At 38.8% G+C, this 14711-nt stretch overlaps 1 protein-coding gene across 7 annotated transcripts in view; it reads left to right on the top strand.

The window, feature by feature from the left end:
• STRBP (spermatid perinuclear RNA binding protein) overlaps positions 1 to 14711 on the top strand; it is a 160143-nt gene that overhangs the window by 130723 nt on the left and 14709 nt on the right. For 6 of the 7 annotated variants that reach the window (XR_004031419.1, XR_004031418.1, XM_030817787.1 and 3 more), the window contains exons 14-17: positions 2425 to 2559; positions 2759 to 2899; positions 5936 to 6059; positions 10647 to 10691. Coding sequence is in view for 5 of the 7 variants with exons in the window: in XM_030817787.1 (XP_030673647.1) it covers positions 2425 to 2559; positions 2759 to 2899; positions 5936 to 6059; positions 10647 to 10691 (445 nt within the window). In the remaining 2 variants the exon portion in view is untranslated. Of the gene's footprint in view, positions 1 to 2424; positions 2560 to 2758; positions 2900 to 5935; positions 6060 to 10646; positions 10692 to 13230; positions 14205 to 14711 lie in introns of those variants that run through there. The other variant, XM_030817786.1, reaches the window with a different exon arrangement.

Below are 14711 nucleotides of genomic sequence, written 5' to 3'. Positions count from 1 at the left end.
ACAGTACATTGGGGAGTTCATGGAACCCATGTTTACTGCATTCTATGTAAAGAACATTAGCTTTAAAGTAACAGCAAAAGCTTACATTAAAAAAAAAAGGCTTACTTTGTCATTTGTATGAATAAGTATTTATTAAGGACTTAATTAATAAACTAATTTTTTCAGTCCATAAATCCCTTTTAATACCTGCTTAGTGCCAGGTGTTGCAGAAATTGTGTGCAGAGCCTGGAGCTGCTCCCAGGCTAAAAGGGCAAAAAGACATGTTTATAACAAATGGTAATATAATGCGATAAGCACTGTGATGGCAAAATGAACATAATAATGTCAAATCTTGAAGGAGGAAGGGGTTGTGAGACTCTTAGACATACACTTACACAATCATGTAAAATCAAAGGGAGTCCACTGTGAGCAAGGCTTCAGATGATGAGCTTTGCCGTGTGGGGAAGAGAAGGCATTCTGGACTGAAGGATGAGGAGGTGTTATGACTTTTGAGTTGTGAAAGTAAATGTTTAAGAAGTGCCAAGTGGGCCAGTGTGGACAGGATTGATGGGGCTGAAGCCTGAGAAAGCCACACTTGGCACTTCTTGTGATGCTGTGGAGGACAGATGATGTCATGGCCGGCTGCTCAGAGGGACCGGTCATTCACAGGTGGCAGTCACAGGTCAAGATATTGTTTTGCTGACAATGTTACATATAATAAAGAAAAAAGGGCTCATTAATTATGAGGTCCAGACCATTAAGTACAAAGGTAATTAGAAAGGGAAAGAGCAGTGTGGGCTGCACTAGTAGCAGCTACACTGACATAAGTTTTGGTAGTGACTACATTTATAGTTTGTTTCTGTATATTGTAGTAATGGTGGGAAGCAAGGAGAAAAAAAAGCCCTTATTTATTTCTTCGTTTAAAATAATAGTAATTTATTAAAATTCAGATACTTTTATGTCTCGACTCATTTTTGTAGACATGATTTCAGGTTTGGAAAGCATAGAGTGATTACTATAGACCTAGTTTCAAAAATCACTCATTATCTTTTAAAGACAGTGACTAGAACTTTGCCTTGAAATTCAAAAAATGCAGATTATAAGAACTCATCAGGAAGAGATGTTTATTGATGTTACTGATGTTTTTAAACTTGTCCTTTGATGTTTCACATCTGAAGCATCAACCACTTATCCAACCTGCACAGAATACTAAGAGAATCTTGATTTTCATTAGGTTTATATACGTAATACTTAATACTTTGGGCCGGGCGTGGTGGCGCACACCTGTAATCCCAGCACTTTGGGAGGCTGAGGCAGGCGGATCACCTGAGGTCAGGAGTTTGAGTGCACCCTGGCCAACATGGCAAAACCCTGTCTCTACTAAAAATACAAAAATTAGCCAGGTATGGTGGCAGGTGCCTGTAATTCCAGCTACTTAGGAGGCTGAGGCAGGAGAATTACCTGAACCCAGGAGGTGGAGGTTGCAGTGAGCCGAGATTGCACCACTGCACTCCAGCCTGGGCCACAGAGCGAGATTCTGTCTCAAAACAAAAAAACAAAAAACAAAAAAAAAGAAATTAGCACTTTTGGGCATTTATTTTGTGTGTTCAGCATTTCTTCTGTGGTGGAATTACAGACATGATCTCTGACCTCAAAAAGTGCCCTATCTTTTGGTTTCTTCTTTCTCAAAATTATAGTTGTATTTTGTGGATTTATTTGTTAGTTTGCTTTTGATGCTAGCCTCTGTTTTCATTTGCACCTTCATGCTCTTACATGAATTATTTCACTACTTCTATTCTTATCCCTCAAATCAGTTATTTCCATAGCATATATCTGCGCTCTAACATATGTTATTTTGCAGTGATGATATCTGTCCCTCCCACTACACTCTAGCTCCTTGAGGGCAGAGAGTGACTGCCTTTATTGTTATTTTAAAATTTCAGAATCCATAGTCTATAGCCAACTGTTTTTACCTTAGGTCCCTTAAATCTGTTTAGAGTGACTGAGAGGTGTATAGGAACATTTACCCTCTCACATCCCAAATTGAGAGTTATTTCTTCCTAACCCTAAAGAAGAAAAATGATGAACCCTCAGGCATCATGTGAATCCAAACTGTTCTATTCTCGTTGTTAGTAATTTAGAGTATTGTTCTTAGATCACGAACACTACAGAGCAGAGCCTGGAGTGGCCCATAGTGGTGAGGCTGCATTGGTCTTGAATGCTGCTTCGAAGGAAGGCTGGCCAGATGACTGCAATGTTTACTGCTTGTAGAGCTTTTACAGCTTTAATGATATTTTGCCATTTGTGTACAGAGGTGACTCATTCTAGCCCCTGAGTGCTTTGAAGTAGAATTTTTGAGCCTCCTTCTAGCATAATTGTATTAATAAGAAATGTAATATTCTAAAATCTTACTTGATTGAAACTTCAGATTCCCTTTTCTTACAGGTAAGAACTCAGGGCCCTATCCTCACAGCAAGTGGCAAAAACCCTGTAATGGAGCTCAATGAAAAAAGAAGAGGTCTCAAGTATGAACTCATCTCAGAGACTGGTGGAAGCCATGACAAGCGCTTCGTAATGGAGGTGTGTACCCAGACGCAAGCCAGCCTTATCTTTCTTCTCAAAGACATAGGATATCCTAAACTTAATGTAAAGTTTTAGACTGAGTCAGTTCTTGTGGCACTATTTGATTTTTGGTGTTTTCTGTGTCATAATCTATTTAAATTAAAAGGACATAGAGGAATTGCATGGGATAATTGCAAGGTGTTATTCTTGATTGTAGGTAGAAGTAGATGGACAGAAATTCAGAGGCGCAGGTCCAAATAAGAAAGTGGCAAAGGCGAGTGCAGCTTTAGCTGCCTTGGAGAAACTGTTTTCTGGACCCAATGCGGCAAATAATAAGAAAAAGAAGATTATCCCTCAGGTATGAGTAAACATGAAACCTTTGCAGAACCTGTGAAAAATGTTACAGGAATTAAATTTTCTTTCCTGTCCATGTGCCACTTGAGCTTTTTCTGAACTTGTTTCTTTTTCTTGGACTTGGCAACCTTTGCGTTGGGTTAGATCATGAATAATACAAATCTGATTAGTGGTTTCATGTTCTATGGACTTTCTAAACAAAATATATATGTACGTGTATATATTTATATGTGTATATGAGGCTATTAGCATTATTTGGAGGGTTGAGGTCATTCTTGATGAAGTCAAGTTTTGAGGTAATTTGGACCTTGGTGAGGTCTAAGCAGTTTAGTTTGGGGAAGCTGCCAGGAGCACCTGGGGCTCTGCTTTCATCAGCCTGCAGGTGCTTTTCCAATTCCTTTGCAGTTTCGTCCTTTTGCATTGTTTATTTTGGGTTTCCTTTGCAGACCGCATAAAATTTGGCACTGTATTCCGTCTGTTCCTTACTGACACTGGGAATGTCAGTGCTACTGAATGTCCAGGATCTTAGCAAGGTATTTAGAAAAGATGGCCCTCTAATTACATGCTTGTGGATATGAGATTCTTCCATCCATTCATTTATGCATTCAGAAAACATTTTCTAGTCATACACCATATGCCTGATAGTGAGGGAAAGAGTAAGTAAATATAAGACACATTGTGCCTCATGGAGAGTACTGGTATAGTAACATAACATCTGAATATATTATATGATAGAAATTAAAAATGCTTAAAGTAATAAAAGGAAGCTTAGATTGTTTAATTCTATGTTAAACATTATATTTAGATTCCGTTATATATGCTATGTCCATTGTAGGAGGGTAGAATTGATCTTATTTTACTGGTAAGGAAACAAGGCCCAAAGAAATGGAAATACTTGCCTGTGGTAACACAGCTAATTGATGGTAGGGGTTCCTTCTAGAACCAGGTAGTTCTTCCAATGGCCATGGACATTTTACTATTGCATATTGTATCCGTCTCAAAATTTGTTTTGTATTCGTTTAAATTTCGTGTATTTGCTATAATAAACACTGCTTAAATTCTAGGATCTAAAAGGTAGAGAAAACTTACTTTTACTGAGATGAAAAAATTTTTAAAGCCTTTAGATTATACATGTCAAAAACAAGTAGATTATATTTTCTAAAATCTTCTGGTAAACATGGAACAAAGTATGTTCTAAATTAGTTGAAAGATGGTTCTTGTTTTATGACCTTGTTTTGTGGTGTTTTTTCCCATATTACATCTTATATTTGGTCAGCTAATTTTAGTTTAAAAAGCCCATGTGCAAATATTTATTAGGTAGTTAAGTTTGTTTCTACTAGACATGAGCTAGATTTGTGTGGAATCATTCTGCTACTGCCAGATTGTTGCTTCCTAACTACTTTTGACTAAGTCATGTTAAAAAAAGAAAGATGTCTACGTGAAGTTCACTCATTTTTAGAAATTTTCCATACTAGAAGCTATAAAACTCATGTGCTCAATGTGCTTGACGGCCAAGAAACAGTCTATTTTGGATATGTGGGTTGGTTTATTTCAGAGAAAAACAAAAACGGCAGTCCCTGTGCATGACACAGTTAACCTTGAAACTGTCTCCTGCCCATTCATACTAGAGGTAGAGGTTATCCTGGAAAGAATAAAGGATGGAGCATTTTCAAAGTGAGATAAACCAATGTGTATTCTGACTCTTTCAGCTTCTTAGACGCTGTTGACTTTATCATAGAGTACGCTTTGAGGCTTTGCACCACTTTCTTGCACCTTGGTTATAGTGGGGAATCTTAATTGTTTCTAGCTTGAGTTTTTGTTGCATTTCTATAATATTCAATTTGAAACTACATGCCTTTTGATTTTCTTAAAATTTAGTTTGGAAAAGAGATTTTTCAACAGTCCTGTTTACTGTTACTCCCGGTATTATCTGTTGTACTTTTAGAATGTTTTTATATCTGTTCTCTCGTTGTTCTTTCTACTCTAAAGTAAGGAAAACAAAGTATTGTTATTCTCGTTTTATAATTCTCGGTTACTGTTTCTACTCTAAGGAAAACAAAGTGGGTATCATTATCCACATTTTTAATTAGTGGGGAGATTTCCATAGATTATGGCATTTTAGAGCAAGAAGGGGCTTTCAAAGCGGTATTTATTTATTTAATAATGGAGCCAGGCATGGTGGCTCACACCTGTAATCCCAGCACTTTGAAAGGAAGCTGAGGTGGGCAGATCACTTGAGGTCAGGAGTTCAAGACCAGGAGTTCAACACGGTGAAACCCTGTCTCTACTAAAAATACAAAAATTAGCCAGGCATGGTGGCGGGTGCGTGTAATTCCAGCTGCTTGGGAGCTGAGGCAGGAGAATCACTTGAACCTGGGAAGGTGGAGGTTGCAGTGAGTTGAGATCGCACCATTGCACTCCAGCCTGGGTGACAGAGCAAGACGCCATCTCAAAAAAAAAAAAAAAAAAAAAAAAAAGATAATTAGTAGTGGATACATACATACACAAACAGCAGAGGAATCGGGCTCAAAGAAATCATATTACCTTCCTGAGGTCACAGTTACTTAGAGCAGCAACTGGCATCCTCATCTTTGGTCCTCCTGTCTTAGCCCTTTATATTTTTCCCCCACTAGCCCCCTCAGATTCATAGTTAATTCTATGTAGTTAGTTGCTGAGATATTTTCTGCCTGTCGGCAGATAATTTAGTGGATTTAGAACCTAGGTACTAAGTGTGTATGATTACTTTAGTAAGGCCTAAAATGACTTTGGATATAAATTGATTACTGAAATTTGGTGTAGAAAATGAACTCTTTCTGGATAACACTCAAGCGAAAAGAAGTTATTTGCTTATTCTCTTAACATCTCTGTAAGGTAGGTATCATTTTTCTTTTTCAGATGATAAATTGAAGGTTCAAGATCACAGACAGCTCACGGTCTCACCCACGTGCTCGCAGTTTCTCATAGTGGTTGTGCATTGAAGAGACCATAGAAGAAATAAGATGTTTCTTCTTTCAGTAATGAAAATGTGTTATTTTAACAGGCAAAGGGTGTTGTGAATACAGCTGTGTCTGCAGCAGTCCAAGCTGTTCGGGGCAGAGGAAGAGGAACTCTAACAAGGGGAGCTTTTGTTGGGGCGACAGCTGCTCCTGGCTACATAGCTCCAGGTATAGTACAAACTGCAAGAGATTGGCCCCCTTTACTGGGCCAAAATTCAAAGAATAGTATCTCCTTCATTTTCTAAGGTTGTACAGGGTTTGTGGAAATATAACACAGGCATAAATGTACACAGAAATTTAAAAGTAGAGAATTGGCAGAATGTCATAGATGTTCTCCTGGAATCTGCTGAGTGAGGAATGGCTACCTGGAGGGAGATGACAGATGAGCAATATTGCATTTGGTTGTGGGACTGTATTTTGACAAGGAATTAAAGGATGTTCCATAGATTGAGAATTTTGATGCCTGAGCAGGGTGTTTTCATTGAGGACATAGATGACAGGTTGGGTATAACAGGAGAGAAAAACTGCTAAGAGGTTACTTAATTAGGGTGAAGCCTGGCATTATTAGTGTTTGTTAAACTTAACGTTTGGGAACCATCAAAGGCTAAAGAAATACACAAAGGAAAAAAAAATTTATCTAGAGCTTACTATATGTACTAGATCGTTTCATGTAAATAATTTTACTTATTAAATTGTTTTTAATTTAATTAATTAAATTTAATTGTTTTTAATCTTCACAGTGTTTCATCAGGTAGAAATTATTTTCCAAGGAAGGAAACTGGGATTTAGGGAGATAAGGCAACTAGCTCAGGGTGAAGCAACCACTAAACCACAGAGTGAGGATTTGAATGTAGGTGTTTGCATTTCCAAAGTTCATACTCTTTCCATTCCACCACACAGCTTAAAGAAGATTTGGGAGAATGCCCTCTCTCTGCCTTCCCTTCTAATTCTTATGTCATTTTAACAGTAGATTATCCAGCTGTCTTGTTAAAAATCAAGTTCTTCACAATATTGAAAGTATAGTACTTTTAACTGGACAAGTAAACCACTTGTAGATATTGATCAAGATGAAATTGTGATGAAGATTGGGTCTTATCCAGTCATTGTTTTTTAGGTAACATCCCTAAGGGTTCACTTTGTGCCTTCCTCAAAGAATAAGACCAGGCCATTTGGGAAATTTTATGATGTGGCTTTGGAATGATTCTTCTAGAAGCTAATCCTAGTAGGTAAATTGCTCAAGGAATGTGCCTGCTTTGGCACACAGCAGACATGGATTTTGTTCTCATGCAGCTTATAGTCTGAAGGGTGAGACGTAGATTAATTAAGTAATAACAACGAGAAACTGAGATGAGTACGATGAAAAAGAAGGACATGCTGCTGTGAGAGCATGTAACAGAGGAACCTGGTCTAGTTTGGTGGGTCCCTGGAGGCTTCCCAGAAGAAGGGACATTTGAATTGAGCTTTGAAGAATGAATAGGAGTTAACTCAAAGAAGACTGGGATGGGAGAGTGTCGCACACAGAAGGAACAGCATGTGTAGAGACCCTGTGTTGCTGTTGTTGGGGAATTTGGCTCAATTGAAGAAGCAGAAGTCCAGAATGTGTGGAATGTGGTGAGCACTGAGTGGCAGAAGTGGAGAGACTGGGGAATGATGTGAATTAAAGCTGGACGACTCAGTTCCAGGCCTGGAGGCCGTTGTTTGGATTTTGGTCTTAGAACCCTAAGTGCAGTGTTAAGTCTTGATGGGTTCTAAGGAGAACAGTGACAAGATCAGACTTTATTTGTGAAGGTTAGTCTTTCTATAGTGTGAAGAACTGGATGTAGGGATAGGTGTGAGCAGTGACAAGATCAGTTAGAAGGCATATAGTTTACAGTAATGTACATTTCAAACTGGCTAGAAGAGAAGAATTCAAATGGTTCTAGCATAAAGACAAATATTTAAGATGATGGGTTTCCTAAGTTCACTGATTTGATCTTTATAAATTACATGGATATATTAAATTATCACATGAACCCCGGAACTATGTACATCTATTATGCCTCAGTTAAAAAAAGGCTACTGAAGACTACTAACCCAGGCAAGAGACATTGATAGTATTGCTACTGGAGGCAGGGAAGAAGATAGGGAGAGACAAGAAGAGAACAGATGGGAGGAATATAAAGGAAGCAAAATTGATGTATTGAATATATAGAAAGAAGAGTGATGTTTCAGGGATATCTCAGCTCCTAAGGTTTTTAGCTGGAGCATTGAGGGAAAAGGAAAAAGTTATGAATTTCTTATGGTGTGATATAGTTTATGTGTATAAAATTAAGACAGTCTTCTGTGTGTCTCACTATTTCTACTGATATTTAATAATTTTAGCCTTATTCAGTGTATTATTGAAAGGGCGAAGCTTTCATTCATAATAATAGGTGGGTTATAGAGATGAACCATCTTTCTTGTCTTTGATGATGTGTTCTATTGGGGCTTAATCTGGTCACGTCTCTTGTTGCCGCGGACCCTTTACCACCTGCTGGAGTGGTAAATGGCTATGGTCCAGTGGCAGTAATCATGAAAGGAACCGTTTATGGCCGCTCGTTGCCAGGCTTTACTCTATGGTGACTCCTGTCGTGTCATTGCATTGACCTCCCTGAAAGGCCTGTCTCCCGAAGCTTTTAAAAATGAAGTTATTTTATGGCTGAGAGAAGATTCAGATTAGGTCCCTTTAGATATTGAATAGGTTATATACCATTTGCAGAGTATATTCTGTGCAGCAGGGACTGTTGTCAGTATATTTACATGTATTATTTAATTAAATTCCCCTGGCAACTCAGTTACTGTACATAGAACACTGAAGCTCAGAGAGGTTAAATAACAGGTGCCATTCACAGATACCTTGCTAGTAAAAGGTGAAGTTAGAATCAGGACTCCAGTGGCCTGATTAATGACCTAGTTAGTACTTATGGTCTCATTTCTTCTTAAGGAGGTTTTGGTATAATCCTTAGAACTGCAGCCTTAGCCAAACAGCTTCTGTTTTCTGGAATAAATTTGATAGCCAACCTTTTTTAAACATTAATTTCTTTTTGGCCTCTGATCTGTCTCCTCTTCCTACTGCTTATTTCAGCTACATGTGTCCTCTTGAATATGATTTAGTGAGCACTCAGACTGAGTTATATGACTTAACTATAGACTAAAAAGTAAAAATTTTTCATCCCTCAGAACTGTTTCAGTTGGTCCCTAAAAGCAGTTTACTTCTTCAGCATACATTTGAATGCGTTGTCTCAAACAGGAGATTTAGAACTGGGCATTCAAAGAAGACCTAGCCTCTGCCCCAGTGACTGCCTGGGGTAGGACCAGATAATTGAGTAAACACAATGCAATATGATGCAAGTGTAACATGGGTTGGGCAAAAGAGAGAACAGCAAGCCTGGGAGACTTTGCAGGGGAGGTGATAATTGATCCTGGTCTCAAGGGTGAGTTGCACTTGGTCATCCAGAGAAGGAGGGAATGAAATCATTCTGAATAGCAGAAATGGTTACAAAAAAAGGAGTGGTAATGTGAAAAAGCTCCATTTGTTTTGGGTACTGTGTAAAAGTGCCATGGTGATTTTGTGCCCTTGTTCTACTTTAGAAATTTTTTTCATTTATAAATGAATAATAAGTTGTTGTTGTTATTATTATTATTGAGACATGATCTCTCTCTGTTACCCAGCCTGGAGTGCAGTGGTGTGGTCATGGCTCACTGCAGCCTCGATCTCCTGGGCTCAAGTGATCCTCCCACCTCAGCCTCCTGAGGAGCTGGTACTACAGGCATGCACCACCATGCCCAGCTAATTTTTTGTTTTTCTGTAGAGATGGAGTCTCACTGTATTGCCCAGGCTGGTCTCTAACTCCTGGGCTCAAGCAGTCCTCCTGCCATAGCCTCCAGAATTGCTGGGATTACAGGCATGAGCCACCACACCCGGCCCCAAGTAATTTTTATTTACATATTACCTATATCTAAGCTGTTTTACTAAAAGAGTAAAGATTGCAGCTTCTGTTAATATAGATAATATTTGTAATCCCTACTAATATGGTATAAAAACTTCTTTTTACTTGCTTTTACTTAATAATGTGAGCCTTTTTCATAGGTACCAGAGGCTGATGTCAAATTCACCAGCATTTACAGAGAGACCCTGTATTGGGCCAGAAATTGAAATATCAGCAAGTCATAGACCTTGCCCTTGGGCTCACGACCTGACTCATATGCCCATTTTAATGGCCATTGAGACCTCTGCCTGCTCTCTCACTACTTTCTGAAGATACTTGGAAAGTTCTCTTTGCCAACTTTGAGAAATTGGTAGTTTGAGTGGTTTTAAGTATTCTTTTGTTCAACAAATTAGTGAGTGGCTACTATCTATATCATACATTCTGCTAGGTTCAGATGATGCAATGACGGATAAGTTTGACCAGGTCTCTGCTACTCTAGTGGGGAACCCAGACAAGGAACTGATAGTTAAAATAGAGTGTGGGGTCAGTGAGTGCAGTGAGAAAGAGATGTAGGATAGGCTGGCACATCTTGGAGAGCCTTGTAGGCCATGGTGAGGAGCTCCCACATCTTAAGCAGGCACACAGAGAGTGGCTAGACTGGGACCATTCTGGCAGTGGTTCTCATTCATCCAACACCTGGAAGAAGTCCTCCGGGGCCCAGGGTGCTGAGCAGGTGGTGCTTGTGAATTGGGCCAGTGATGATTGCCCTGGGTCTTGGACTGATCTGCCTTCTTCTTCTTTGCACTAGGCTATGGAACACCATATGGTTACAGCACAGCTGCCCCTGCCTATGGTATGTACACCATCTTACTGATATCTCCTCTTAGCGACTGTCACAGCAATCCAAAGCACAGTTTCTATCTAGGGTTTTTGTAAATTAATTGGAGGATCTCAGATTTATTCATTCTAGTGACCCAACTTAAATTCCCTTTGAAAATGCCACAACCTTGTGGTTCTTGGTTTGGTTGGAGTTGCTCTTCTCTCCGCTTTGCCTGATTGAAGGACTGCTTGTTCTAATTGCCTGTTTCTGACCATATTGAAATTAAATATTTTAAGTAGTTCTTCTTACAGCCAACTGATACTCCATTCAAAGGCTACTGAAGGGCCATACCCAGTTGCTAGCTTGGCTGCCTACCAGTTATAAAGCCACACTTAAGTTTCTGGTTTGGAACCGTGTGAGTTGTGGGTAACTTGTCAAGAATAGGAACTGCTCACTTCAAATTTGTAGTCTTCATTCTTTTCCATAACTTTGCTTTGGGGTTGAAGTAAATGGGTATCATTGGCCCTAGAGAGGAAGTGATAGTCGGTTTCACCAGCAGTCTTACTTAAGTGCTCACTGCAGGAAGTCTGTAGTACATGCTAGAATATCATAGGTGTTTCTCTTCTCCCCTCTAAAATAAAAAATAAAAGCAAATGCATAAATGAACCCCAGTGGCCCTTTGGATAACTTTTGAATGAGGTTTATGTGGCAATGGAGGCAATAGGTTTGGAGTCAGTGATATGCTCTTAGACATTTTTTTCTACTCAGGAGCTACATGTTACAGAATCAGCCATCTGCAGGGTGTTGTCATTGAGAGACGAGAGCATGAGAGAGTGTGTGTGCAAGAGTGTGTGTGTCAGCATGCCCCAGGCTGGCTGTGCATCCACACAGCAGGGAAAGGCCCTTCCTGTATTGCCAGTTTTGGCATTAGTCCTCTACATGAGCCTCAGACCTTCGCATTGTGCTTTTTCTCTTCACGCATCTGCTTTGCCATTTTTGTCTGGATGAAAATTGTGTTCCTGAAACACTGCTAAACTGAACCTTCATCTGATTTCGTAACTGTGGACATAAGTAGAAAATAATTTGACCACTTTGCCCATTAAAATAGTTTATATCCTAGAAAGATGTGAAGCTACAAGGGTCAAACTTTCGGAGCAAATTTTCTTTTAGGCAAAGTGCAGAGCCTGGAGCTATATCCTTTATATCCTCTGGCACACTCAGGTGTGGTTAAGGCTTCCCCATATTTTGAACTGAGCCATATGGGTAACTAGGAATTGGAAACTAATGCAATAATAAGCTTACCCAGATTTCCTTCTAAATTCAAACTCTCTAGTTCCTTTGGGTTTGGGTTTGGCCATTTGCTTTTAACTATTCAGCTGGCTTCTGGGTCTCCTGACCACCTCATCCTCTCTGTGACTTAGGTCTGGTCCGTTTATCCAAATACATTTTGGCTCACTAGACTCACTGTACTATGTCTTGTATAAGTGCCAAAGCATCTGCCGCTTGGGGCAGATATTTAAATCTGTGTCTTTCTTTTAGACATACAGTAAGTTTCAGATTCTTCAGTAAAGGTTTGCTAGAGCTTGATTTTTCCTTTGAAAATACTTTTATATCTAGATTCTAAGTTACATTCATGTTTTTCCTCGGTCTTTTTTTCTCTCTTGTTCCTCCCTTTCCTCCTTTAACATTATACTTTCACCTTGTGCCCTCTGAGCCCCTACATCAGAAAGCTCCTCTCTTCCATGTGCCATATAACTGACTTCCAAAGCTGGTGAAATTTGATGCCCCCATTTTTCACATAAAAGATTTGGTTTTTAAATGTTACTGTGATGCAAACCTACTAAAACAATGCTTTATTTTGGCTGTAAGGTAAATATGTCTTTTGGCCTTTGTAAAGCTGTTGCATGTGGGGTAATTTCCCTCTGATCATCTGGTGCTCTTGAATACCTGCTGTTGCTGCTTTGTGATTTCTCCATAGGTTAAATATTAGAATAGGAATAGGAGCAGATTTCAAATCATGCTTGAGTATGCAGAAGTTTGTGAGGCCACAAGAACGTATTAATTACAAATTCAGAAAGTAATTAATCTTTCCAGATTTGCCATGCCAATATTGGCCATAGCCATTAAGAAGTTAAGTAAACGCCTGGCCATGGCTCCAGCTGGAGCTGAGGTCTGCATGGAAAGCTATGCTTTGAACCTTGACAAGCCGTTTCTCCTGGAATATGTGATATGCCACATTGAGAACCCATATGGATTTCTACAGTCAATTTAGAACATGATTCAATAGCATTGCTTTTGATTTTCAGAATTCATGGTAGCCCACTCAATGAAATTGCTTCCTAGATGTAGCCATCCTGATTTTGAGAGTGGAAAATATTATTTATCAAAATATTAAGAGCAATTTCAAAATAGATCTGTGAGCGATTTATGGGCCTCTTGCGAAATGGTATACATGTTGACTGACTGATCTGGAAAAGGTTAATGATAATTACTGTCAGATATTTTTTTACCTGAAATTTTTATTGGAATATTAAAACTTATTTGGAGTCCTCTCCGTTTCTTTTCTCTGTAGGTTTACCCAAGAGAATGGTTCTGTTACCCGTTATGAAATTTCCAACATATCCTGTTCCCCACTACTCATTCTTTTAGCAAATGACAGAAGCTAATTCCTATTGAACAACAATACAGTACAATACAGAATGTTAGAGAAAAAGCCTTTTTATCCTGCTTTCTTTGAACACATACTTGATCAAAATTATTTGTAAAGAACATCTTTCCTACTTTTTGATTTTAACAAATGCAAATTTAGTTCTCTAAAACTTGAAAAAAAAAAAAAAAAAAAAAGAAACCAGTTCTGTGAAAACGGTACCTCATTTCTGGAAAATAACTTATACCAGCCCTTCTGTTCTAGGGAAATGAAAGTCTAGCAGTTCAAAGTTTAAGTTTTAAGAGACGTATCAGATTATGTAAAATTAAATTTGTGAAGGATGTATAGAGTCTCAAACACTGATCACAAATAAACTGCTTTGTTGTAACACAGAGTACTGCCTGGTTCCTGATGCAGTCACTGATTCTTAATTGATTGATATGTATTCGCCCCAGGGCACTTTAATTTGGGCTGTAGTTATTTTTTTTAATACAATAGAGACTTTTCATTTAACTTTAACTTTGTACATATTGAAGTGTGTAATAAAACCAATAAAATATGGGTTTGAATATTGTTTTAGCTTATTATTTTTGATATGTTTTGGTATCAAATTACAAGGAATCGAAAACTAATAACTTAGCCCTAGAAGCCCATTCACTTGTAAGCAAACTGCTAAAACAAAGCAAAGGTGATTGTTAGTTTGAGCCAGTCTAGTCACTTTGTAAGCCCTTTGTACTCCTGCTGTACAAGGGCATCCCCATGATAAAGGTTCCATTCTGTTATTCGAGCATTGCTTATTAAAATGATGGCACTACCCAGAGATGGGGAAGGAGAATGTGATTATCCTAGTTTATGAATTTCCAAGTTTTTAAAAATAATAAATTAATCAATCAATCACCCTCTCTTGTTCTTGTGGCCTTCTTCACTCTGTAAGATATTGTGTTCACTCCCTGGCTTTTTTCGTGCAGATAGAAGATTAGCGATTTTGCTGGGATTCATTGAAGGGTCTCCTTTCCTCTTCAATTACATCAGAATCTAAAGCAGCAACAGGGTCCCCATAAAAACTTGCTCTTCGATTGTCCCAGTTCTTGTTGAGTGCTGCTGTGAAAAGTGACAGGTTTCAGCCATGGGTCAGCATTTCTTTTTAAGACACCTGATGATGCTGGTGGAAATGGATCAGTGGGTAACATTGTGCTGTTCTGTAAAGGGTGCAGACCTAAGTCCTCCACTTGCATTCTCACCTTGTTTGGAAAGCCAATGATGTTACTAGAAGGTCAATGGTTTCATTAAGGTACTCACCCCCATGAAGGAGCAGCAGTGTGGTCCCCTGTCAATAAAAGGCACCATGTCTTAAAAATGTCTGTTTTTAGTATGAATTAGCTTTCATTTTCCCTAGTCAATTCTGC

The sequence above is a fragment of the Nomascus leucogenys genome, chromosome 8 (assembly GCF_006542625.1).
Source record: "Nomascus leucogenys isolate Asia chromosome 8, Asia_NLE_v1, whole genome shotgun sequence".
Lineage (NCBI taxonomy): Eukaryota > Metazoa > Chordata > Mammalia > Primates > Hylobatidae > Nomascus > Nomascus leucogenys.
This window is presented reverse-complemented; position numbering and strand designations above follow the sequence as displayed.